Source organism: Vipera berus (assembly GCF_964194415.1).
Source record: "Vipera berus genome assembly, chromosome: 2".
Lineage (NCBI taxonomy): Eukaryota > Metazoa > Chordata > Lepidosauria > Squamata > Viperidae > Vipera > Vipera berus.
This window is the reverse complement of record NC_138203.1, coordinates 265,752,213-265,778,924: the sequence shown is the minus strand read 5'-3', so window position 1 is coordinate 265,778,924 and position 26,712 is coordinate 265,752,213. Positions and strand designations below refer to the sequence as shown.

The following is a 26,712-nucleotide window of genomic DNA, read 5'->3' as shown; positions in this document are numbered from 1 at the left end:
GAACCCCTCGCATCGGCCGTGCGGAACTGAGGCGGGTGCAGCGACAGTTTCCGCAAAGAGATGCTTTGCAGGCTTCGGGCCTTGTTCCAGACGCGCCTGACTGAACTCAAGGGGTGGGGGGCAACTGCAGCAGCTTGCGCCTTCTGCCACCTGGTGTCCCTCCCGTCCCAAATCCACCCCGATTTTGGAAATCAGGGTAAATAGACGGACTGACCAAGCCCCCCCTCCTTCGGCGACAGCACAGAGAAGGTGACGTTTCTCCGGCGGGCGGAGCGCGCAGATCAGAGCCATTCTTTCCATAGTTCTGTTCATCTGCTAGCTAGACTCTACCGGTACAGTTGATCCGGGGACAAGGAGGGGGAAACCACTCGGTGGCCATGGAGAACCCGGTGGAAAGCCTGCACAAGGAAGCCACTTGCTCCGTGTGCCTGGAGTATTTCCGAGACCCGGTTTCCATCCCTTGCGGCCACAGTTTTTGCCGCGCCTGCATCACCCAGTGCTGGAAGGACCAGAGCACCAACTTCTCCTGCCCGCAATGCCGGGAAATTGCCCTGCATAGGAATTTGAGACCCAACCGGGAGCTGGGAAACGTGGTGGAAATCACCAGGCGGCTGAGCTTGCACGCCTTGCAAGGGGCCGCCGGGCAAGAAGGAGAGGAGGGGAGGCCGCTGTGCGAAAAGCATCAGGAGGCGCTGAAGCTCTTTTGCAGCGAGGAAGAAAGCCTCATTTGTTGTATCTGCAGAGAGGCGCGAGCCCACCGGAGCCACACGGTCTTCCCCATCGAAGAAGCCGCCCAGGACTACAAGGTACCAGGAGGCGCGCGCGCGCCCTCTGCCCCGCACAAGGTTTGCGCGCGCTTGGTCTCCTTCCGGGCATCTCCAGGTCAGGTTGAAAGTCCCTGGAGGCTGGGGGAGAGCAAAATCTTCCTCTGAACCCTGTCCCTATTTCTCCTGCCTGCATCCTGCCTCGATCTTTTTAGCAGGTGTGGAAGCCTGGAAACAACTCTTGTAATATTTTAACAGCTAGGTTTGCCACCTCCAGTGAAAAATACAGATCCCTTTGGTAATTACAGATAAAAAAAATTACAGGTAGTCTTTGACCTACAACTGTTTAGTGACCGGATCCCTTTGGTAATTACAGATAAAAAAAATTACAGGTAGTCCTTGACCTACAACTGTTTAGTGACCGTTCAAAGTTACAGTGCACTGATAAAAGTGACTTGTTTTCACACTTACTACCGTTGCAGCATGCCCGTGGTCACATATCAAAATCTGGATGCTCGGCATCTGGCATGCATTTACGATGGTTGCAATGTCGTGGGGTGATGTGATTTTGGGCTCAATTGTGACTGTAAGTCAAGGACTACCCATATATTTTAAATAAAACGCCCCTCTAGGTATGGCTCAGGACAGTTGCCCAGCACTCCAAAGGCTCTGGGCATCCATGAGCAGGTCAGCATTTTAGATTTCCCATGCAAAGAAAGATGTGTCATAACCCCCCACTTCATTCAGTGCAAGGTTCAGGTATTGTCCAATGTTGCTTTTTCAGATAACCCCACCTTTTTGCCCTTGCCATTTCTTTCAAGCTGCTTCTCGAAGTTGTAGAAATCTTTCCCATGCTCAACCACCTGATTCCTGATGTGATACACAATCACAACCCCATCACGAGTGATTATCTGGCGGTCTCTGAGCCACCCATTAACCAAGTTCTCCTTTGCATAACATTTTCAGCCAGGTATTGCTAGGTACAAATCTGAGGAGGAAAGGGGACAATTGATTATAACTAAATAATTTAAAACTCAGCTTCTCTTTCTTTAGAAAGAAATTGAATGCCGTCTGCAGAAACTGAAGGAAGAACTAGAGAAACTTCTTCGACTAAAAATGGCTGGAGAGGTTAGACATCAGGAATCTCTGGTTAGTATATAGACTTTGTTGTCAAGATTTCAGGGGCTTGCTGGATGCTTAAATTCTCCCCTCCCCCCTCCCCAAATGCTCTTTCTCTACTCTGCTTCTCCCACCCCAGAAGTTTGCTGTTCTGTTTATGTATCTAGACCTGGATGCCTTACGTACAGTCACCCATGCACTTGTGACCTCTCGTCTAGACTACTGCAACGCTCTTTACATGGGGCTGCCCTTGAGAACCACTCGGAAGCTTCAGCTGGTACAGAGTGCAGCTGCACGAGTTCTTTTGGGGGTCTCCCGATACTCCCATATTACACCTCTGCTCCGTGAGCTGCACTGGCTTCCAGTTGCCTTCCGGGTGAAATTCAAGGTGCTAGTGATGACATACAAAGCCCTACATGGCATGGGTCCGGATTACCTACGGGAGCACCTACTGCCGGTGTCATCGTCCCTCCGTCCTATACGTTCCCACAGAGAGGGCCTCCTCAGGGTACCACCGGTCAGAGAATGTCGGCTGGTGACCCCCAGGGGGAGAGCATTCTCGGTGGGTGCTCTAGTCCTTTGGAACCGCTTACCAGCTGAACTCCGGATGGCCCCCGACCTTCGCTCCTTCCGGCGTGATCTAAAAACCTATCTATTCGAACAAGCCGGCCTGGCCTGATGGATTTGGGTTTTAATATTATTTTAACTAATGTATTCTTATTTTTATTGCCCTGTACACCGCCCTGAGTCCTTCAGGAGAAGGGCGGTATATAAATAAAATAAATAAATAAATAAAATAAATGTAACACCAGGTTTCCTTTCCCTTGAATTCTTTATATTTTGGAAACAGTGCAGTTTGATGGAAGCACACTAATTCCCACAATGGAAGAATAACAATAACAGAGTTGGAAGGGACCTTGGAGGCCTTCTAGTCCAACCCCCTGCTCAAGCAGGAAACTCTACTATTTTAGACAAATGGTTGTCCAATCTCTTCTACATGGCATGGGTCCGGAGTACCTCAGGGATCACCTGCTGCCGGCATCAACTTCCCTCCGCCCTGTGCGTTCCCACAGAGAGGGTCTCCTCAGGGTGCCACCGGTCAGAGAATGTCGTCTGGTGGCCCCCAGGGGGAGGTCCTTCTCTGTGGGTGCCCCGGATTTATGGAATCGGTTGCCGGTCGAGCTCCGGATGGTGCCCGACCTTCGCTCCTTCCGACGCGATCTGAAGACTCACTTATTTGAACAAGCCGGCCTGGCCTGATGGGGGATGGGTTGGGATTTTATTGTTGTTTTTAATATATCTATTTATTGTTTTAGCTGGGCATTGTGTTTAATTCTTTTTAACTTTTGTATCTTTGTATTTTTATATGTTTGCCCTGTTCACCGCCCTGAGTCCCTCGGGAGAAGGGCGGTATATAAATAAAATTATTATTATTATTATTATTATTAAAAACCTCCAGCGTTGGAGTACCCAGAACTTCTGAGTGGATCGAAAGAGCGGATGGAAAAGGTGGCAGAGTTAGCAAATATGATAAAATTGACTTTTTAATTAAAGGAAATAATTTATCTAGTTTTGTTTCTACTCAGAAACCACTTTTGGACTTTTTGCTTGAAACTGTAAAAAAGTAAAAGTTTGATTTTAGGTTTTGATGATTAGAATGATTTTGTAATTAAAGAAATGGCTTGAAATACCGTGAAATATAAAGCAAAAGTTTGAAGTTACATATTTTTGTAATCTCCTGCACCAAAGGAAATTGGAAGTCATTGTCATTTGCTTCTCTCTGCACTTTTTCCCTTTCCCTCCGTTTTTTTAACTTTTCTTTCTTCTATATTTTTAGCTTACAATGAAACTTAAGAAAACATTTTAAAAGAAAACAGTACAATCAGGGCTTTTTTTGTCATAGAATGCTCAGAATGGAGTTCCGGCACCTTTTTTGGATGGAACCTTGTATGTTAGGCAAGGCGGGTTGTATGACGTGTGAGTTCCGGCACCTTTTTCTTTTACAAAAAAAGAACTGAGTACAATTCTTGGAGTTTTGGGCTGTCTCTCATCCTGACTGTGACCTGGCCTGACCAGCTGCTTTGCCCATCTTGACAAGCCGGGTTCAAGGCCCAATAACTCAGATCCTTGCCTCTTATTTTAGGAAATTGCATCCGGGCATCCAGTGACTGCTTATCTTCTGAAAACCTTTCCCTGCCCTTTTCTCATATGCATCTCTCTATCATACTACAGAATCAAACAGACACCGAGAGGCAAAAGGTGGTGATGGAATTTGAGCAAATGCACCACTTTTTGGATGAACAAGAGAAGCTTCTGCTGGCCCAGCTGAAGGAGATGGAAAGGGAGATTGTCAAGCATCAGAAAATATATGACACGAAGGTTTCTGATGAAATTGTTGCTCTTACTATCCTGATTGATGAGATAGAAGAGAAGCTGGAGCAGCCAGACAGTGAATTCCTTCAGGTGAGAGGGGTGGCTTCAGAGGGGAACCTTGAAAAGAAGGTGTGCCAGATACATTGTGAGGAAGCCTTACATAGCTGCCCTGTGTGATGGGATGGACCGGGGTAGGCAACCACGGCTCTTTTATGACTCATGGACTTCAACTCCCTGCTGACTCAGGAATTCTGGGAGTTGAAGTCCATGAGTCATAAAAGAGCCAAGGTTGCCTACCCCTGGGATGGACCCTCTTCACTGGAGGTGTTAAAACAGGCAGGATGGCCATCTGTCAGAGACACTGTAATTGCAGATTCCTGCACTGGGATTGGGGTTTGACTAGATCAGGGGTAGGCAACCTTGGCTCTTTTATGACTCATGGACTTCAACTCCCAGAATTCCTGAGCCAGCCCTGGTTCTGGGAGTTGAAGTCCACAAGTCATAAAAGAGCCAAGGTTGCCAACCCCTGGACTAGAGGATCTCAAGCTCCCTTTCAATCTATATATTCTGTGATTCTGTTATATAAAGGAGTAAATAGAGAATTCCACTTGAAGGAATGGTTTTGGATATAGGTTATGATTCGATTTGAAGAGGTTATTTCTCAGTTCCTACAGAAAAGTCCACAAAGAGGAATACTTTTGGAAATAAAAAAAAATCTATATTCTAAAAGCACAGACAGAAATAGGCACCTGCGTGACTATCCCGTCTCCTGCCTAACCCACCCAAATCCCTAAGCAACAGAAGTAGAATCTCTTTCTATCTTGATTACCATTTTGTATGCATTGTTTTTTACCCCAAATCCTCATAAAGCAATTTTTACAAAAAAAATAATCTGCTAATAACCTGAAACCAAAAGCTTTTAATTCTTTGTTTATTATTAGTATATCTGTATTCTTGGAGAGAATTCATTGCTAGTATTTCAGATCAAAAATGGAACTGGGGATTGTTTTGATTTCAAAAATTCCCCTATCTTTACTTAACAATCAATGTCAGTCCATTGCAGATACTCTCTGGCGAAATCTGTTTTTGTGCTGCAGTGGTTTGCATGCACGCTGCTTGGACGTTTAAATGTGTAACATCAATAATGTCGAATGAAAAAAGTTAGAACGTGACTGTTGTTGAGACTAACATTTGATGTTTCACCTCATCCTTCCTGACCCGCAAAGCAATATAATGTTTTGTATTGATGTGTTGTTGTATGCATTTAACATTTCATGCCATCTGAGAACATACTATAGAAATAGTGAACAATATTGTTAGATGTATTTTTTGCTAAAATTTGCTCTACAAGTCCCCCCCCCCATGATCACCAACCTTAGAACTGTGTATTATCCTATGCTTTCATTCCGATTCATTCATTTTTCCACGGGGGTCCTTTTCCTTATAATGATTAGAGGACAACCTAAAAGCAGTCGCATCAGTTTCTCAAATATACTTTCTCTGTTCTTCAGATATAGTGGCTCTAATGAGAATCAACTGTTATATTCATTGTCATGCAGAGTTCCTGTCTTTCTCTCCCCTCCCACACTTTTCTTTCTCTAGGATATCAGAAGCACATTGTGCAGGTATGTGGCTTCACACACACAACTAGAGGCACATTTTCCTCAAAGGTGCCCTTGCTTTTTGGGGGGGGCAGATAGTTTGCCTTTGAAAGCTTTTGGCTTCTGCATTAGACGTTGACCTATGCCAGGGCTCTTCAAACTTGGCCCTTTTATGACTTGTGGACTTCAACTCCCAGAATTCATCAGCCAGGCACGCTGGCTGATGAATTCTGGGAGTTGAAGTCCACAAGTCATAAAAGCCAAGTTTGAAGAGCCCTGACCTATACAAAGGCTTTTCTTTACAAGCATGATCGTAGGCATGGTCCTTGACCAGCAGAAATCTAGCCTGGCCAATATATATATATATATTCTGCCTCAGTGATGTGGTTGGTGGCTGTTTCTGCCTTTAAAGAGTTTTCATGTGGGAAAGTAGTTGGTGAATTGTCCTGGTTTTATTTCCCCTCCCATGGAGCATCCTTAGCCAGCAGGAAAATCAGCCACCATATTCTTAATATGTGATGCGTGGGCTTGGACAGATTCCTGGGATAGAAGTTTTAGCTGCTTTTCAAGCTTCCTGAGTGATATAGGCCATTGCAGTAGATTTTCTCTGCCTATGTATCCTATCACTTTCAGCTATTTCTGGTAGGGCACTAAACCAGTGCCTCCAAAATGGTCTTTCTGATAGGTTGCACATGCACTGCAGGGGAGTGAATTTCCATTTTGCCGTAAACTCCTCCCCTTCCTACATGACCTTATACCCAGGCTATTGCTTGGATAATGGCTTAGCTGTCTTCTAGAAGAGCTCTAGATCCATATTCAAAAGTAACCCCCTAACAGGTCACAGGGCAAACAAAGGGATGTGGGGAACATCAAGAGAGCAGCCTCTCGCTTTGATCTATGCCGTGTGCTGTGCATGCAGCCTGTCTGTCTGTCAGGCAAAGCAGTAAGAAGTGCACAGGGAAGGGAGGTTGGTACCGGATTGTGGCCAGCAGCCCCTGTGTCTGTGACCTGTCGCTCAAGCTGAAGGCAGAAGTCTTTGACAATTTCACCCCACCAGTGTCCCAAGTTAATAAGTGCCACAAAGTGCAGCAAGAGACTGTGTACCATCAGCCCTCTGAAGTAGGCCATGGAACTCTCCCTGCCACACATAGAACAAAACCTGCGTGCAATCCCTTATCAGCAGAAGTAGCAGAAAACCTATAACACGTTCATTTGGAACAAAACCAGCGACAAACAGCTGGTAGAAACCCTTTCCCTTTAAATTAACCAATAGGCTAGTCCTGTGGTGGCGAACCTATGGCACGCGTGCCACAGGTGGCATGCAGAGCCCTCTCTGTGTGCATGGGCATCATCACCCCAGTCCTAGGCCTTCAGCTGGGTTTTAAAAACCTTTTCGCTTTAGGGCTGCGCCATCATGTGGAAAAAAAACAGGTTCAATCAATCAATTTCAACTTCTCGGGGGGAAAAAAAGATCTCGTAAAGTTGGAATTGATTGATTGAACTTTTTAGTCCCACCCAGTCTACCATTACCACTGCAGCCATACCCACCCAATGGGCCACGCCCACCCAATTGCCACGCCCACCCAATTGGCCACAACCACCCACTGGGCCATGCCCACCCGGCACCCGACAATACGTAAGTGGGTTTTGGGTTGCAGTTTGGGCACTGGGTCTCTAAAAGGTTCGCCATCACTGGGCTAGTCCATTTTTTTAAACACAACTTTAGTACTCTTGCAAAAATCAGTAGTCTTTAAAACTGTCTAGAACTCTTCCAGGGAAACACAGTATTATAATGTAAGAAGTCTCTGTAAAGCCCAGTCAGGCAGTAAGGGAGCAGATACCTCTGTGGCTTCTGCCATCTTCTACACTGTGGCCCAAAGGTCCATGAAGAGCAGTGATGAGAGGTGAGAAGGTATCTCTGCAGCAGACTAGAATGGCCAAGAGGAGCTAGGCAGATCCCAGTTCATGAGTCTACCATCACCAACGTTGGACGCTGTTGCTATAGCAAGTCTTATATTGGAAAGAGGAAAACTAAAATGGGAACTGTTAGATAGGATATCAGCTGCCTTCACGGTGGACTGAGATGAGATGGAAGGCAGCATTGTTAGGATATGTTCTGGAAAACGGGTTAGCAAAGCATCTTGCTGCAGAGACACGAAGATGGGTCCTTCTTGTCAGTTCTGACTACTGTAACTAGGTAGAGATTCTGTTGATCAGCCATAAGTGTTTTAAGAGCAGAGTCTAGAGCAGGGGTAGGCAACCTTGGCTCTTTTATGACTCGTGGACTTCAACTCCCAGAATTCCTGAGCCAGCATGGCTGGTTCAGGAATTCTGGGAGTTGAAGTCCACGAGTCATAAAAGAGCCAAGGTTGCCTACCCCTAGTCTAGAATAACCTGGGGGTTTGAGCTTTCAAAGCACGACTTCTGTCTCTGGAGTTGCCACTTTAGAATTTGCTATTTTGCTTCTTTTCCGGGGTTCACCCAGGTCTGCTAACTCCATTGAAGGAAGCTTTTCTTACAGTAATATGGGGAAAAACATAATCAGAAACTGGGAGGTAGATAACCAGGATGGCATTTCAGAGAATTCTTGTCAAACATTTCTAGTTGCTATACAGTACTCAGGCATAGCTGGGCAAATTTTGGAGAGAGGAAAGATTTGCTGGTCATTTTGAGAGCATGTCCACACAGTTCTAATCAATGTCCTAACAATCCTAATTAAGACTACAATTCTACTTCATACTAATAGCAGTGTATATGCCGCCATTTGGACGGAAAGTAAAAATAGGTGAAAAGTAGGACACGCAGGAAACAAGGAAGGACCGCGTGTTGTCCACATATTCACGAATAAATTTTCTAGGTACAAAATGATGCATTGAGCCATGAAGAAATGATACAATGCCACAGATGAAAGAGACATGAAAAAGGGCACGTTATAGATAAGATAAGATAGATAAGATAATCTTTATTGTCATTTTTTTACTGTGGGCACAATGGCACAGATCAAAAATGAAATTTAGTTGCCCGCTCTCAAAGTGAAACACATACACGACACATACCTAAACATACTATACACAACATATGTATATAGACCCACACCCCTATATATACATAACGAATATGTTATGTAGATTAACTAAGAAAAACACCAATTCTACCCACAGCAACTATAAACGTCATTACGATGGATAATCAGAAAGAAGAGTCTCTATTGTTTGGAATATTTTTTTTTCCCTTTAAGTGCTAGCAATACAGAGACAAAGTCGGCCTCTTTGAAAACATAGTACTGTCATTCTACTTTGTGCCAAAATATAGAAGAACAGTATAGCATGAGATAGGAAGTTACTAGTTGAAAGACATAGAAATAATTTACTGCTCCTCTTTATGGTGCAATGGTTAAAATGCCAGTCTAGAAAGCAGGAGACTGAGAGTTCTAGTCCCACCGTAGGCATGAAAGTCAGCTGGGTGACTTTGGACCAGTCTTTCTTTCTCAGCTCAATCCTCCTCATAGGGATTTTTTTTGTGGGGGAAAATAAGGAAAAAAAGTACTGGGCATGTTCATTGCCTTGAGTTACTTATAAAGTAATAAAGATGGGGTAAAAATCAAGTAAATGAGTAAAGTAAGTAAACAAACAAATAAATAAGCTACAGCCCACACTGGGCAAAGATATGGCACTTTCTTAGGCCTTGGGTGACAGCTCATACTTGCAAACAAACTACTATTGTGGCTGAAGCATTTTTTTCACAGGCAAATAGAAACAGCAGGAAAATGGCATCAACTTGGGGACTGGATCCAAACATCTATTTTTGCACCCATATTTATATCAATAGCACCATCACTAGCCCCAAATAACTTTAAAGACAGGATTAGGAGTACTGTCACATGCTCTTTCTATTTGATAAGTATCAACATCTATGTAGAATAAACAGGTCAGATTGTGCAAAATAATGAATAAAATGCATGTTTGACTCTGGTGTACAAACCAGTGCAAAACTATAGCAGTGCATTTTAACCTCCCAGAACTGTTCTGAAACAAACTCTATCAGCATAATTGAGTAGGAGATTATGGGTCACATATATCAAAAGCTTTCAAGCAATCTCAGATCTTAACATATACAATCTATTTGTAACCCATTTCAATAGTCAATAAGGCACTTGTAACCTGCATTTCCCCTTCATGGATTACTGCCTTGTCGTGGCGAAGGGGCTTGCGTAATTCAATGAAGCTATGAGCTATGCCGTGCAGGGCCACCCAAGACGGAAAGGTCATAGCAGAGAGTTCTGACAAAACGTGATCCACTGGAGAAGGAAATGGCAAACCACTCCAGTATCTTTGCCATGAAAACCCTATGGACAGTACCAAAAGGCAAAACGATATGACGCTGGAAGATGAGCCCCTCAGGTCGGAAGGCGTCCAATATGCTACTGGGGAAGAGCAGAGGGCTAGTACTAGTAGCGCCAGAAAGAATGAAGCGACTGGGCCAAAGCCGAAAGGACGCTCAGCTGTGGATATGTCTGGTGGTGAAAGGAAAGTCCGATGCTGTAAAGATTTTTTCTCCATAGGAACCTGGAATGTAAGATCCATGAATCAAGGAAAACTGGACGTGGTCAAACAAGAGATGACAAGACTGAACATTGACATCTTAGGTATCAGCGAACTAAAATGGACAGGAATGGGTGAATTTAATTCAGATGACCATCAGGTATACTACTGTGGGCAAGAATCCTTAAGAAGAAATGGAGTAGCCTTCATAGTCAATAAAAGAGTAGGAAAAGCAATACTGGGATACAATCCTCAAAATGACAGAATGATCTCAGTTCGAATCCAAGGCAAACCATTCAATATCACAGTAGTCCAGGTCTATGCCCCAACCACCAGTGCTGAAGAGGATGAAATTGACCAGTTCTATGAAGCACTACAGCACCTTATAGAACTAACACCAAAAAATGATGTCCTTATCATCATGGGGGATTGGAATGCTAAAGTAGGAAGCCAAAAGATAACTGGAATAACAGGCAAGTTTGGCCTTGGAGTGCAAAATGAAGCAGGGCACAGGCTGATAGAATTCTGTCAAGAGAATACGATGGTCATAGCAAACACTCTTTTCCAACAACCCAAGAGACGGCTCTACACATGGACATCACCAGATGGTCAACACAGAAATCAGATTGACTATATGCTCTGCAGCCAAAGATGGAGAAGCTCTATACAGTCAGTAAAAACAAGACCAGGAGCTGACTGTGGCTCAGACCATGAGCTTCTCCTTGCAAAGTTTAGGCTTAAACTGAAGAAAGTAGGGAAAAGCACTAGGCCACTCAGGTATGAATTAAATCATATCCCTGTTGAATATACAGTAGAGGTGACAAATAGATTTAAGGAATTAGATCTGATAGACAGAGTGCCTGAAGAACTATGGACAGAGGTTCGCGACATTGTACAACAGGTAGCAACCAAAACCATCCCAAAGAAAAAGAAATGCAAGAAAGCAAAATGGCTGTCTGAGGAAGCTTTGCAAATAGCTGAGGAAAGGAGGGAAGCGAAAGGCAAGGGAGAAAAAGAAAGATACACCCAATTGAATGCAGAATTCCAGAGAATAGCTAGAAGAGATAAGAATGCCTTCTTAAATGAACAGTGCAAAGAAATAGAAGAAAATAATAGAATAGGGAGGACCAGAGATCTTTTCAAGAAAATTGGAGAAATGAAGGGAACGTTTAATGCAAAAATGGGCATGATAAAGGACCAAAATGGCAGGGACCTAACAGAGGCAGAAGAGATTAAGAAGAGGTGGCAAAATTACACAGAAGAACTATACAAGAATGAGCTTAACGTCCCAGATAATCACAATGATGTGGTCACTGACCTCGAGCCAGACATCCTAGAATGTGAGGTGAAGTGGGCCTTAGAAAAGCTGAGCAACAACAAAGCTAGTGGAGGTGACAGTATTCCAGCTGAGCTATTCAAAATCTTAAAAGACAGTGCAGTAAAAGTGCTACACTCAATTTGCCAGCAAATTTGGAAAACTCAACAGTGGCCACAGGATTGGAAAAGATCAGTTTACATTCCAATTCCAAACAAAAGCCAGTGCCAAAGAATGTTCAAACTATCGCACCATTGCACTCATTTCTCATGCTAGTAAAGTCATGCTTAAAATCCTACAAGCTAGACTTCAGCAGTATGTGGATCGAGAACTACCAGAAGTGCAGGCAGGATTTCGAAGAGGCAGAGGAACTAGAGATCAAATTGCCAACATACGCTGGATCATGGAGAAAGCTAGGGAGTTCCAGAAAAACATCTACTTCTGCTTCATTGACTATGCTAAAGCCTTTGATTGTGTGGATCATAACAAACTGTGGCAAGTTCTTAAAGAGATGGGAGTACCAGACCATCTTATTTGTCTCTTGAGAAACCTATATGCGGATCAAGAAGCAACAGTGAGAACTGGACACGGAACCACTGATTGGTTCAAAATTGGGAAAGGAGTCCGGCAAGGCTGTATACTGTCGCCCTGCCTATTTAACTTATATGCAGAGCACATCATGAGAAAGGCAGGGCTAGATGAATCAAAAGTTGGAATTAAGATTGCCGGAAGAAATATCAACAACCTAAGATACGCAGATGATACCACTCTAATGGCAGAAAGTGAAGAAGAACTAAAGAGCCTCTTGTTGCGGGTGAAGAAGGAGAGTGCAAAACTTGGGTTGAAACTTAACATTAAGAAAACCAAGATCATGGCATCTGGCCCTCTCAATTCCTGGCAAATAGATGGGGAAGAAATGGAGGTAGTGACAAATTTTATTTTCCTGGGCTCCAAGATCACTGCAGATGGGGACTGTAGCCAAGAAATTAAAAGACGCTTGCTCCTGGGGAGGAAAGCCATGGCAAATCTAGACAGCACACTAAAAAGCAGAGACATCACCCTGTCAACAAAAGTGCGTATAGTCAAGGCTATGGTCTTCCCAGTTGCAATGTATGGCAGTGAAAGTTGGACCATAAGAAAGGCTGAGCGCCAAAGAATTGAGGCCTTTGAACTGTGGTGCTGGAGAAGACTCCTGCGAGTCCCTTGGACTGCAAGGCGATCAAACCGGTCAGTCCTAGAGGAGATCAACCCTGACTGCTCTTTAGAAGGCCAGATCCTGAAGCTAAAACTCAAGTACTTTGGCCACCTAATGAGAAGGAAGGACTCACTGGAGAAGAGCCTAATGCTGGGAAAGATCGAGGGCAATAGAAGAAGGGGACGACAGAGAATGAGGTGGCTGGATGGAGTCACTGAAGCAGTAGGCGTGAGCTTAAATGGACTCCAGAAGATGGTAGAGGACAGGAAGGCCTGGAGGAATATTGTCCATAGGGTCGCGATGGGTCGGACACGACTTCGCAGCTAACAACAACAAACCTGCATTTGCATAACAACACTTCTTTCTTCCCTCTCCCTAATTTAAATCCATATTAATTTAGTAAAGTGTTTCTCAGCCTTGGCAACTTTAAGATGTATGGACTGCAATTCCCAGAATTCCTCACACATCTTAAAGTTGTTAAGGGTGAGAAACACTGGTTTAGCCACTCCATCCAATTGATGAAGTGAGTTACATTCATGAAAGCTTATGCCTTTTAATAAATCATACTAGTCTGAAAAGATGCTGCCAGACTCCTGATTTTGGGTTTTTAAAAAATCAAATCAAATCAAAAAACAGTAATGGATATATTTTGCCCTTGTGCAACAAGAAATGAAAAAACAGAGTCTAACTAATTGGTAAAAACTATAAATAATAGCCAAATCCAACAACAGTTTCCCCGGATCTATATAGTGCCTCAAAATTCTACTATTGTAAAACCAGCTTCAGTAATGCATTGAATCTAGATTTATAAGTCCTCTATTTACAACCAGTTGCTTAGAAACTGTAGGAAGATACGATGGACCCCCCTAAAGCTATTTATGACCCGATTTTGGAGTTATAATGGCTACATACCCCATCCCCTGCAGTCATGTGATTGCATTGGGTGTTAGGCTACTGGTTCATCTTTATGGCTGTTTGCAGCTTCCTATAGTCATGTGACTGGTTTTTGACTGGTTTTGCCAATTTCTGGTGTTTATTTCTGGTTTCTGGGAAATAATGCCCATTAGGTAAAATAGAGTTGCTTAATGACCCCACCCACCCCAAAATCAGACCCAGTCACATTATGCCTCAACTTACTATCGCAACAACTTATGACTATAATTCAAGGCTTAATTATGGTTGTAACTTGAGGACTACCTGTAGTAGTGCTTTAACAAATTAAATAGATAGATAGATAGATAGATAGATAGATAGATAGATAGATAGATAGATAGATAGATAGATAGATAGATGATAGATAGATGCACTGCCTTTACTACTGGGACTCCCATTAACCATGATTAACCCTCCATACCAAGTCAATGTGTCAAAAATCTGGGGTAGAAGGGAAACTGCTTGAAAAAGGTAGCATATAAATCTTTAAATACTCTGGATCCAAGCCAGTGATAGGATAGTAAAAAAGAGAGAGAGAGAGAGAGAGCGCAAACAGTACATTGATATGGGCATCAATTTAATTTATAGTCAATCCAATTCCTTGGATCTAGACTGCTGGTCATCCCCCAAAAAAGTATCGATGATGTTAATTGATGTACAGGATCTGTTAATAAGGTGGGGCAGTTCATTTATTATAACTTGGTTCACAGGTTTGCAGATCTTGTAGGGTTGCAAAAGAAAAGGCTGTCATTAGAATATTAGAATATTAATACTGCTAGTAAAGCAGCTCGACTCACTTCAGAAAAATTTCTCTTTTTCTAAACAAGAGTCATGCCACCTTTACTGACAATATTAACCAACTTAATCTCCACAGACATCAGCACCATGAGGGAAAAATGATCTGATCCTTCTCTTTCTAGGTTTGATAAGGAGCCCTTCCAGGTCCCTGAGGGGATGCCACTCAAAATGGAAAAGAGACTAGAAGAGTTTTCAGAGAAAAATACGGTGCTTGCAGAAATGCTGAAGAATCTCAAAGGTACCAAAAATCTGCTATATGAATTACGATTATACTCAGCAGCAAAACAACGTTACATACGTAGGATTCCCCCAACCAGCTGGCTTTACTTTTTTTAGGATTTTCTATGACGTTTCCTCCAGTTTTTCTGCCTTTTCCTCTGCTACCTTCAGATAGCTATAGTTAGTGCTTGGCTCACAACCATTTGTTTAGTGACTGTTCAAAGTTACAACAGCATTGAAAAAAGTGACTTATGACTGATTTTTCACACTTAACAACCGTTGCAGCATCCCCATGGTCACATGATCAAAATCTGGATGCTTGGCAACTGATTCATAGTTACGACGGTTGCAGTGTGTCCTGGGATCATATGATCCCCTTTTGTGACCTTCTGACAAGCAAAGTCAATGGGGAAGCCAGATTCATTTAGCAACCATGTTACTAACTTAACAACTGTGACAAGAAAGGTCATAAAATGGGGCAAATCTGACTTAACAACTGTCTCCCTTTGGAACAGAAATGTTGGGCTCAATTGTGGTCATAAGTCAAGGACTTCATGTAAGTAGGCATTCAGAGTTCTCTCGTCAAACGCTGACTTCACTGGGTTGCTCTAATACCATAGTATATTTCTTGAAACCTTGGAGGTCCCTTTTTTGCAGTCATATCCTGACTACAATCTAGTTAGCGCTCACTAGCTGTATTTTGTAGTTTCTATTGGACAGAAAGGGACGCGGTGGCTCAGTGGGTTAGGACGCTGAGCTTGTCGATCAGAAGGTCGGCAGTTTGGCGGGTCAAATCCTGAGTGCCGCGTAGCAGAGTGAGCGCCTGTTACTCGTCCCAGCTTCTGCCCACCTAGCAGTTCGAAAGCACGTAAAAATGCAAGTAGAAAAAAGGGACCACTACGGTGGGAAGGTAACAGCGTTCCGTGCGCCTTTGGCATCTAGTCATGCCGGCCACATGACCACAGAGACGTCCTCGGACAAGCGCTGGCTCTTCGGCTTTGAAACAGAGATGAGCACCAGCCCCTAGAGTCGGAAACGACTAGCACGCATGTGCGGGGGAACCTTTACCTTTACCTTATTGGACAGAACAACAGGGGGAAAATAATCGAGCTTAAAACTTCTTTTAAAAGTATTACAAAATGCTCAAACAGAACAGTATATTTTTCTCTAGAGCTTCCTGGTGAATGATAATAAGAATCTATGACATATTTGGATTTTATTCATTTCTTTCCATGCAATTTCCTGGTATTACTGCTAATTTCTTTCTGGTTAGAAATGACCTTGTATGTGTAATTTCTATTTATAAACCTTTTAGGTTTCTACAGTGATTTATATTTTTTTTTCTTTTGACTTATTATCCTGGAAATTAGTCTTCTAGAAGCACTCTAAAAATCCGTGATTTTAATTTGAATAAATATTAGGTAAAGGTAAAGGTTCCCCCGCACATGCGTGCTAGTCGTTTCCAACTCTAGGGGCCGGTGCTCATCTCCGTTTCAAAGCTGAAGAGTCAGCGCTTCTCCGAGGACGTCTCCGTGGTCATGTGGCCGGCATGACTAGACGCCAAAGGCACACGGAACGCTGTTGCCTTCCCACCGTAGTGGTCCCTATTTTTCTACTTGCATTTTTACGTGCTTTCGAACTGCTAGGTTGGCAGAAGCTGGGACGAGTAACAGGCGCTCACTCTGTTACGCGGCACTCGGGATTCGACCCGCCAAACTGCCGACCTTCTGATCGACAAGCTCAGCGTCCTAACCCACTGAGCCACCGCGTCCCTTGAATAAATATTATAAATGTGTTTAATGTTAAATCAATATTGCCACTTGCAAACTAGATGTATTGGATAAATCAACTAAAAAATTTTTTAATATTTTTTTAAAATACCACTATTATCACAAATTACCCAAATCTCTGAACAGTATTTTTTGGAATATATAGTTTTCCTCAAATCAAGCTCATCACAGAGTGATAGATTTGTTTGTTTTCTTGGTAGAAATATGGAAGTGGTTTAGCACTGCCTTTTTCTCTAGAATATCTTTTTCAACTTCCTGGCATAGTCTATAATCTGGCATTTCTGATAGTCTTATGTTGACATACTGCCCCTGTTTAAAGATCAGCCAAAATCAACTAAGTTTTAATACAATAAAACAGTATAGGCTTTTTTCCTGGAAAAATTTGCTCTTCAACACAACCAAAATGGAACGTCTTCAGTCATTCATTGCAAGCACATCACATTCTAACAGTTTATTCATTTTTAAAATTAACAGCTTCTTCAAAATGAAATGCCCTTTTTATCTTTTTTTTTTAGACACTCTGCCCTCAGAACTAGGAACCGAATGGGGTAAGTATGAAATTTGAAATAAAGTTTGTTCATGTTTCTTTGGCTCTGCAAGGAAATGATGGCTATTGGTTACAGAAAGATTTGACATGTTAGCTACTTTAATGCAGCAGATTAAGCTTGATGCTTTTACTTTTGATTTTAAATTCTCAACATTCTGTCCAGGTGAATATTGGATGAACTTGGATGTGCTGTAGGTTTACCTTCAATACAGGGAATCCAAGATCAGTCACAGGTGTTTATCTGCTGTTACCTAACAGGATTATTTACATTATTATTGTTTTGATAAAACAAGTGCTTTCATTTCAATGGTTTCATTCATCCTTTCCCTCTTTCTCCCTGCAGTTAACATAACCCTTGACAAAGACACGGCAAACCCCCAAGTCATAATTTCTGAGGATCGGAAAAGTGCAAGATGGGATGTGACTCGGACTGATGTGCCACATAACCCTAAGCGATTCAAGTCCTCTTGTTGTGTGCTGGGTTGTGAAGGATTCACATCTGGGAGACACTATTGGGAAGTCAATGTGGAAGATGGAGGCATCTGGGCAATAGGAGTAGCCAGGGGGTCTGTGAGGAGGAAGATAGAACTTAAACTCACCCCAGAGGAAGGAATTTGGGCCTTGCAAGGAGATTTTGGCCAATACCAGGCTCTCACCTCACCTGTTACTGCTCTGCCACTCCTTTGTACTCCCAGGAGAATCAGAGTATTTCTGGACTATGAAAGGGGACAAGTAGAATTCTTCAATGCTGACACAAAAGATTCCATCTTCCTTTTCTCCTCAGCATCATTTGCTGGCGAGAGGATTTTCCCCTTTTTTAAGGTGTTGCTTGCCCAGCTGACTCTGGATGGCTGAAGAGTTTCCTTTGAGGAAGATGCACCCGTATTATATCAAATCTGAATTTAAGAGGAGTTTAAAAGAAGAATTATGCATGTTGAATGGAGTTCTGGTCTGCATTAATAGTTGCAAGTACTAAAAAGTGGAAGTGGTTCTCCAGATGTAGTTAGTGTAGATCAGTGAGATGACTTATTGTGTATATGACACTGAACGTGGATGATGTCTGCACTGTAATGTAGGAAGTGGATTAGAATAACTGATTTTAATTATATGGTAGCCTGTAAAGTTGTGTAGTCTTGTCCCTTCATCAGTTCCTTGTTGTAATAGGTCTTTATCATTTTGTCAAAGAAGATGGCATAAACATTATCTAATGCCTTTCGACCCTATGGACTGAAAAACAAGGTGAAAATAATAAATGGAGTCAAATCAAATGACAGAAGAATAAGTGCTCTACACAAGGCTTCAACGTACTTGACTTTGTCTGATTCTAATGATAGAAACTCACATTGTTTATTCTGATGGATGACGTTTTATAAATTGCCTCTGCTAATTACTGATTTTATTTTATTAATATCAATGTAAAATTATTTTTACATGTTAGTACTAATCTAATTTGAAAATTCTTGTTCAGTTTCACATGGCTTTTAAATCTTTTTTATTCCATTTCTTTTGTTTTCTGATTGTTTTTTTTTACATAAATGTTAAAATAAAATAAACATTAAAAAAGCAGGTGCTTCAATACTCGTAATCCTGTATTAGATTTGGTGTCTTGTGAAAAATTTGGAGGAATAAACTACAAATGTCTTTTCTGTGGCAAAGCAAGACTTCCTTTGTGAATTTTTCACTGACTTTTTTTCCCTTGACTTTCACTAATACAAAATCATATACATTACTCGCATTATCCACTATTGGAGCAGGGAACATATTTACAAACATGTGCCTAAATAAACACGTTATATAGGCAATAAAAAATGAAACCTTGTTTTAAAGGACCATTTGGAAAAGAAGGTTTTTACATAAAATGGCAGTTAATACTGTGTGTATGGTGGCCTATTTTATATTGTTTATGTGCCATCTGGTCATTTTCATATGCTAATAACCACATCGATTTCTCCATGACAATATTTTCTATCTATATGGTTTTCTTGGTAAAAATACAGGAATGGTTTAGCATCACCTTTCACACTTCATGAATTGATGACTTTGTCACTGTCACCGCGTGTGGTCGCCTGTGCGCTGCTGCCCAGTTATAGCCACCCTGCTTGCTTCAAGCTGGGTAGCTTGGATAAGCTTCACACCTTGAGTGACCCTGCTGAGGAGAAAGACTCTTAGCATGTATTGAAGTTCTTCACTCATCACTCCCAGGAACGCTTCCTATTCCAGCCACAATGAGGCAGCACACCAGAATTTGTGTGGCGATTATATTATGACAGTGGGGAAAAATGAAAGTAAATGTGCTTCCCCTTTGTCCAAACTATTCTGGATGCGTGCTGCAGTTCTCTAAATATTCTCCCTTGTTTCTGCAGAGTTGGATTGATGGTGATGGTGTATGAAAAATCTTATAAATGGAACACATTTCTTCTATAGTACTGTCCACTCGTGTAAAAAATAATGCTTTCTTCTCAGCGTTGCAACAGACCGACCGGCACCTCTCTCTTCCTCCTCGGGAATCTGGTCTTTTCTAATGGGGAAGGAACCCCACGAGTCTTCACCCAGACAGAGGCTTTCTGGCGTGCAGATCAAGTATCCCCAAAGCCCAGGGGAGAAGTCCACCCTGGCACTGGGAGCATTTTGCGCAGGAACGGAGCCGCACGCACTACAGCCTCAGAGCCAACCAAGCTCAGGCAAGAAAACGCGGTGAAGGAGGCCAGTGCAACCAGCATCCCTACCTCTCTTCCCTTTCCAGCCACGGCTACCGAGAGTCCCCTGGAAACTCTGCAGAGGGCTATCAGTTGCTCCATCTGCCTGACTACTCTCAAGGAGCCATTTTCCATCAATTGCGGGCATAATTTCTACCAGTCGGGCATCATCCAGTGCTGGGGTCGCTCGAAAAGCAAGAACCCCTCCTGACCCCTGTGCTGCTGGTGGTCTCGCAAGAGGAGCTTCAAGCCCAACTGGGAGCTGGGCAACATCATGGAAGTGACCCAAGCGGCTCCGACTGGAGAAGGCCATTGCCTCGCTGGCTGGTTTTGCAAGAAACACCAGGAGCCGCTGAAAATCTTCTGCGAGGAGGACGAGATGCCCGTCCGTGTCATCTGCAGGGAGTCCCGAGTGCATAAAATTGACCCCATGCTCCCCATCGAAGAGGCGGCCCAAGATTGCAAGCTAAAGGGATGTGTCGGCTGGGGGAGCCCCACTCTTCATCCAAGCAGATGGTCTTTCCCAGCTTCATCTCGAAAGGGGGTCCAAGACTCAGAGCGTTGTTTGGCAACTGTGGCAACTTAATGGGTGAACTTGAAGTCCCTCAGTCCTAGCACTGGTCTAGTGGTTAACAGACTTGGCCCTTTTCTGTATGTAGAAGGGAAGTGAGACTGAATTCGCATAGGGACCTATTGTAAGATTGGTGGGGATCTCCTTCAAAATGTCCGCCCTTTGAGGTAACCCAGACAGAAAGCTAAAGTTGTAAATGCTAATCATGCTAATCACACAGTCTTACTAGTCTGAATGTGCCTCTCCAGTCTTTGCCTTCACCTTTAAGAGAACAAGGGAGAGTAAAGTCTCAGATATTTTCTCAGATTCCATTCTTGCTTTTGACTCTGCTTTTTCTTTTTGACAGTTCTTTTGAATTTTGATTACTTTTGGTTACTTTAATTTCTAGTGTGCTGTTTTACTTCATTTGCTTACTTCCCTCACCCCCCCCCCACATTTATAAACATTCCACCTAAGAGCATATAAACAGCACAACCCCCCCACCCCCAGAAGGACAGCACTTAGTAAGTCGCATGTCAGTTGGCTAATGGTTGACACCACAAACTGATACATTACTTTTATAATGAAGATACTGTTATCAGTACAATTTCCCAAATAAGAGGTAATAAAAACCTTATGTTATTCTGTTGAAATTTTTCAGCTCTGATCAAGGCACCCTTTTATGAATGTCAATATTGCTGAACTCAGTGTGTTCAGTAATGTGTGGTGTTCTAGACTGAGACATCATATAGAAATTGCAAGCTGCCTTTGCAAAAACATCTAAGAGCATCCTAAACATATATTTTCTCTCTGTTCAGAAAAAGCTTGCCATCCACATGAAAGCTCAGAAGGAAAAGAAGAGAAAAACTAAAAGAATCCAAAGAAGATTTGGAGAGCAAGGGCCAGGTGAGGTTGGAGATAGTTACTTTTACTACTCAGTTCTTGGCAGCTAAAACTTTTAAGGACGTTTGTTTTGGATACACACTGCACTAAATTGTGCTTGCTTAATCATGATGATGATGATAAGGAAGAAGGGAAGAAAATGAGGTTGTTGCTGTAGGTGGATGAGTTCACACAACATGCTAAGCCAAAACAAAACTGATTAAATGGTAAGTTATTGGGACTTCTAATTAGAAAGGAGTCAGAGAGCAGTATTCCATTATTTATTTTATGGTACTTGGCAAGAAGCAGCATTTGTTGTGAGTTGCCCAGCACTGTGTTTCATAAGATGGCTGAACATATAAATCTTTTAAATAAAAACTTTGTAGAATGTCATATAATCAGCTAAACATTCTGCAGCATCTAGACCAGGGCTCTTCAGACTTGGCCCTTTTATGACTTGTGGACTTCAACTCCCAGAATTCCTCAGCCAGCGTGCCTGTCTGAGGAATTCTGGGAGTTGAAGTCCACAAGTCATAAAAGGGCCAAGTTTGAAGACCCCTGATCTAGACAGTTTGTATTTATGCAATTGCTGTTGATAAGCTATGCCAGGGGTGTCAAACTGGCGGCCCGTGGGCCAGATGTGTCATGTGCAGGCCACGCCCATCCCAGCTCCATAAAGGCAAAAAACACTGTGATGAGTCATGATACATATTGTGATGCAGTCGAGTTTGACACCCATGAGCTATGCAGTCGTAAAGTGCAATGTCATGTCACCACATCACTTAGGGACAGCAATCCTGGCGGTCTCAGTTGCTGTTATAGCCCCAGGACCTTTATTCAGCCTCTTGTGGTGGCAGAGCTCCCAGGCAGCCATTTTATCTTCCCTTCTCCTTGCCTGCTGCTCAGTGATGCTGTTTAATTGGCAGCTGGGTCATCCTGACAAGGGAGGAGGTCAAGAAGGGAGGGGAGGGAGCATATAAGGACTTTTAATCTGCTCAGGCATCAGTCCTGCCACAACCTGTGCTTAGATTTCTGTTGAAAGAAGCAACTTTCTCTTCCTGTTGCCTGCAGAACAATTCCGCTGGTAACTGGTGGCCATGAAAAAAGTAATTTTCCCAAGAACTCCTAGGCAGTACTGGATTAAATGACCATTAGTCTTGATTAAGGCTAGTCAGTTTCCAGCAGCAAGGGCAGCTAGTGGGAGGGTTGTAATAAACTAATTAAGGTCACAGGGTTGAGCTTGTTGACCTGTTGTGCTGCAGAGAAAAGCAGCTCTGGAAAAAAGAGCTTGTTTAAGCAATCTGCCTGCAAGGGGCAAAAAAGAGAAAATCGTATAAGGCATAGGACACTAGAAAAGAGAACTTTACCTGAACGAGAGGGTGGCAGCCAGCAATCTTTGCAGCCTCTCAGTCATATATGTTCACTTAGCAACCATTTTGCTTAACCAAGTTGTCAGAACTAATTAATCACTAAACAAGGATCATCTACATTTGCTACTTACTGGGTAGATTTCTATTAGTTCTATTATATAGGTAAATCCAGCCAATTAATTCAGTAAATCATGTTCAAGCAAACCATGGTTTAAATGTATGAACCCATTCTTTATGTACTTTGTATACTGGCCAGTCAAGATTAAAACAGGCCTAATAGTATTTTCTCTTACTGTATTTTTTTAAAATTTGTGCTAGGCCTATTCCAGTCTCCATTTGAATTTTCCTGATGTGTTGGCACTTGGTTGTGATAGTGTGAGGAATAAAGAAATTCAACTCCAAGGATGTTGGAAAACAAAACAAGTTTTATTAAAGCTTTTGCAAAAGCAGTGGAACTCTTGTAATGGCAAATCCCAGAGTCCACACCTGAAGCAATTTTTGTATAGGTTTTTATACCCTGTCCCATACATCACGCCACATCCTTCCAAAGTGAGTCCAGTTGATAGGCCACCTGGTCACATGCTTTCTGACTGCCTAGCTCATGTTGCACTTTGACAATAAAGGTTTATTATTATTATTATTATTATTATTATTATTATTATTATTATTATTATTATTATTATTATTATTTATTACAATTACCAAACCCTCCAATTATTAGATCAAATGCCCTTTTGCTTCTATCTTATCTTCACTCCCTTTTCTGTAACATCCTGCTAACTTGGGGTATAGCTTTATCTACAAGGTGAACTGTTACCCAAGCTGGATAATTGCAATTATAAAAGATTTATGTCTTCCCTTGTTTTTCTATAAGAATGTCTGCTTTGTCTCTAGAAGCTATGTGTGTAACAGAGTTCATGCTTCGGTTAAACATGGCTGCACTTTGGTTCTTAATTATACTTTAAAATACTAACTCTAAGCAGTTTTTATAAAGAATAAGCCTTATATAAAATGAATTCATAAGCTATATGTTATTCTACAATAGTGTGCACTATTCTAAAAGTATCCTTTAAGTCAGTATGTATATTTCTCTATTTCTTCATCTTATTATATGTCCTTTCCTAAATGTATCTTAGGTAAGTGCCTCTATATGCCTATTCCTTTAACAGAATTGGAAAATTACAACATGTACATTTCTCACAATAGTACTTTTAATACATGTTTTTCTGTCCCTTCATCAAGCTTACTCTGGACCCCAGGGCAATTAACCCTCTCTTTGTGATAAGCAAGGATAAAAAAAAAATTGTGAAACGTGGAGACGTGCCAACAATTCAGACAACTCAGCCACTGGTCAACAATCTGGAGAAATTTGATGCCACTTTTATTCTGTTCGGCTGTGAGAAATTTACCTTGGGAGGTGGAAGTTGAGGATGGGCAAAATTGGGCTCTTGGCATTGCCAAGGAGTCTGTAAAATAGAAGGGACCTGTGCTTCATTGCCCTAATTAAGGGATATGGATTTTGGGGCTCTAGAAATGAGTACAAGGCTTTTACTTCCAAGATTCACCTAAGATTAAACAAGGCTCCAGAGAAAATCCAAGTATTTCTGCATTACGAAAAGGGTTGGGTAGCATTTTTTTTATGCTGATTATATGTACCTCATTTTTATTTTCTGTTAGCTAATTTCTGTGGGAAGAAAACCTGTCCTTTATATTGTGCGATCTAAATACAGAACTGAAAATGTGTTAGTGAAATGCTGCCCGCAATATGGTTAGCATATGCAATACCATTCATACGTCCTTTTGGACGTTAGTTTTGAAATGAAGCAGAATTTCAATTTTCAGAGAAGCATGATCAGGCTAGGATCTGATCTTTTTGCTTTGCTTTTAGAATTAACTTCTGTTTGAACAAAGAAAGTTGTGTGTATAGAAAAGGTTTTCTATGATTTTGGTTCTTCTTGTGAGTGAAAGTTTCACAGAGATAAAAATTAAGAGCCAAGCCAAAGATTTCAGCTTTGAAAATAAGTAAAGAAGCAAATACCTTCTCTTAGTTTTTTTTTAAAAAAAACTTTCTATACACACACACTCCTTGATGATGGTTCAAAGTTACGACCGTCCCCCCAAAAAAAACTACATACAGCCCTGTTTCAAACTTATGACAGATGCAGTCCCCCTGTGGTCATTCGCCCTTAGGAGGATGCTGCAGCACTCCACATCTCTTCACCCGCATCCCACTCCGACAGTTAGAGAAAAAACATTAATCTCCAAATTTTGTGCAACAAAATCGAGAATGCTGTGTGCAAGCTTTAGTTGTCCATCTGATTGCCTGTAGTGTAGAGGACAGTCTACAGACTAGCCTTTAAGTCTTAACTAGGCTCTACAGTCTGTCAGTTGGATAGCTAAAGCTTGCAACGACCCCAGCATTTATTTTATTGCACAAGTCTCTACAGTAATTGGCTAACTTTTGGAGATGAAGTGGGGTTCCCCCTGCCCCCCAGGTCAAGAGAAAAAGTTGCAGGAAGATTTTCTTTCCTTCTTGCTTCTTTCCTCTATTCTTCAGCCTGGAGTGAAGGTAAAGTTTTTAAAAGGGATGAGAGATTGGAGAGCAGAGGTGAAGATTTTAATTTTAGCACTTGATTGGAGGGGGGAGATCAACAAGTCCCTCCCTCCCAGCTTTTCCTGTTGAAAATGTGGCTTTAGGAGGGAGGGAGGACAATAACAAGGGGAAGGTTTGGGGAAGTTTGTCCTGAAGCTGCTGCCTTTTATGTAGGGCCTGGGTCCCCAAAGCCTAGGGCAGGGGTAGGCAACCTTGGCTCTTTTATGACTCATGGACTTCAATTCCCAGAATTCCTGAGTCAGCTGACTCAGGAATTCTGGGAGTTGAAGTCCATGAGTCATAAAATAGCTGAGGTTGCCTACCCATGGCCTAGGCCAGGGGTAGGCAACCTTGGCTCTTTTATGACTCGCGGACTTCAACTCCCAGAATTCCTGAGCCAGCATAGCATAGCTGGCTCAGGAATTCTGGGAGTTGAAGTCCACGAGTCATAAAAGAGCCAAGGTTGCCGACCCCTGGCCTAGGCCCTAGGGAAAGGCAGGAATGTTATGCAGCCTCCCAGTGGCCAGCTAATGGTGTGTGTGTGGGGGGGGGAGCAGCTGATTGGTCCAGAAAGTACTGAAAGGCTAGGGAACTGGTCCTTCTTTTGACCCAGAAAGGCAGGGTACCTTTGCAGGAGGAAGGGGGGGGCAGAATTAGGAAAGGCTGGCATGCCCAGTGCTTTCCTTCCCCATGTTTCTTGCTAGCAAGACAGTCAGTTGTGCAGCAGGCCAGCATGGGAGGCACCAAAGGGGTGGGAAGAAGAGCATGGATATCTTGGAGTGGGGGAGGCCTTGAGAGGCCTCCCAGGATCTCCCCCACCCATGAGCTCCACATAACAACCTGTGCATTCATTTAATAAATTTAATGAATGCACTGAGGAGAGCACAGAGGGCCAGTCGTTATTTGAGGCAGTTCATTTAACGTCCTGACTTCAACTCTAATGGGCAGGCTCCATTACAGTTGTAACTCAAGGACTACATGTATAATTTGAAAGACTATTCTGCACTTTTATTATTTTTTTTACTGCAGATGAAATATTAATACTATATATTGTGGGGGGTTTGCAATGTTGGATATTCTGAGCCTTGTTTTAATGTTTACTGAACTGTGGCATATATGCCATTCGGAATCATACTGATTGCACTAGCATATAAGCCCTAGTGATAAGTGAAAAATATACATTTTAAAATATATATTTCTCAAGTATCCAATTTTGCATTACTTATGCTAATCATCTTTCCCGTTAACGTTTATTTAGAAATAGGTCCTCAGTATTTTGATTTGTCTTTGTTTTGCTTCAGAATATTTAAGATAGCAACATGTTAGCTGTTTTTTTTAAAAAACCCATATCTTGAAACCAGGCTCTTTTAAGTCATCCTTGATTTTATTTACATGACCGGTAGCTAAAATGGATATTTGGAAAACA

The 26,712-nt window shown here is 42.3% G+C and overlaps 1 protein-coding gene and 1 pseudogene across 2 annotated transcripts; both read left to right on the top strand.

Annotated features, from left to right (window-relative positions):
- The first annotated feature begins 305 nt into the window (after window positions 1-305).
- LOC308663616 (zinc finger protein RFP-like) lies at window positions 306-18,869 on the top strand. Its single transcript, XM_081320201.1, has 7 exons — window positions 306-806; window positions 1,818-1,913; window positions 4,116-4,346; window positions 5,859-5,881; window positions 14,762-14,877; window positions 17,164-17,196; window positions 17,539-18,869. The coding sequence occupies exons 1-7, from the start codon at window positions 378-380 to the stop codon at window positions 18,048-18,050; spliced, it is 1,440 nt and encodes a 479-aa protein (XP_081176327.1). The 5' UTR covers window positions 306-377; the 3' UTR covers window positions 18,051-18,869.
- Window positions 18,870-19,643: 774 nt separating this feature from the next.
- Window positions 19,644-24,121, top strand: LOC308662952 (tripartite motif-containing protein 26-like; annotated as a pseudogene). Its single transcript has 3 exons — window positions 19,644-20,357; window positions 21,260-21,347; window positions 23,936-24,121. The product of its transcript is annotated as a tripartite motif-containing protein 26-like (transcript).
- Window positions 24,122-26,712: the final 2,591 nt, after the last annotated feature.

Bases quoted from the DNA above. Each gene is read 5' to 3' on its own strand.
- LOC308663616 (XM_081320201.1), top strand. From the start codon at position 378: ATGGAGAACCCGGTGGAAAGCCTGCACAAGGAAGCCACTTGCTCCGTG. The intron at 5,882-14,761 runs GTATGTGGCTTC...TTCTCTTTCTAG, and splicing joins ATCAGAAGCACATTGTGCAG to GTTTGATAAGGAGCCCTTCC. The intron at 14,878-17,163 runs GTACCAAAAATC...TTTTTTTTTTAG, and splicing joins AATGCTGAAGAATCTCAAAG to ACACTCTGCCCTCAGAACTA.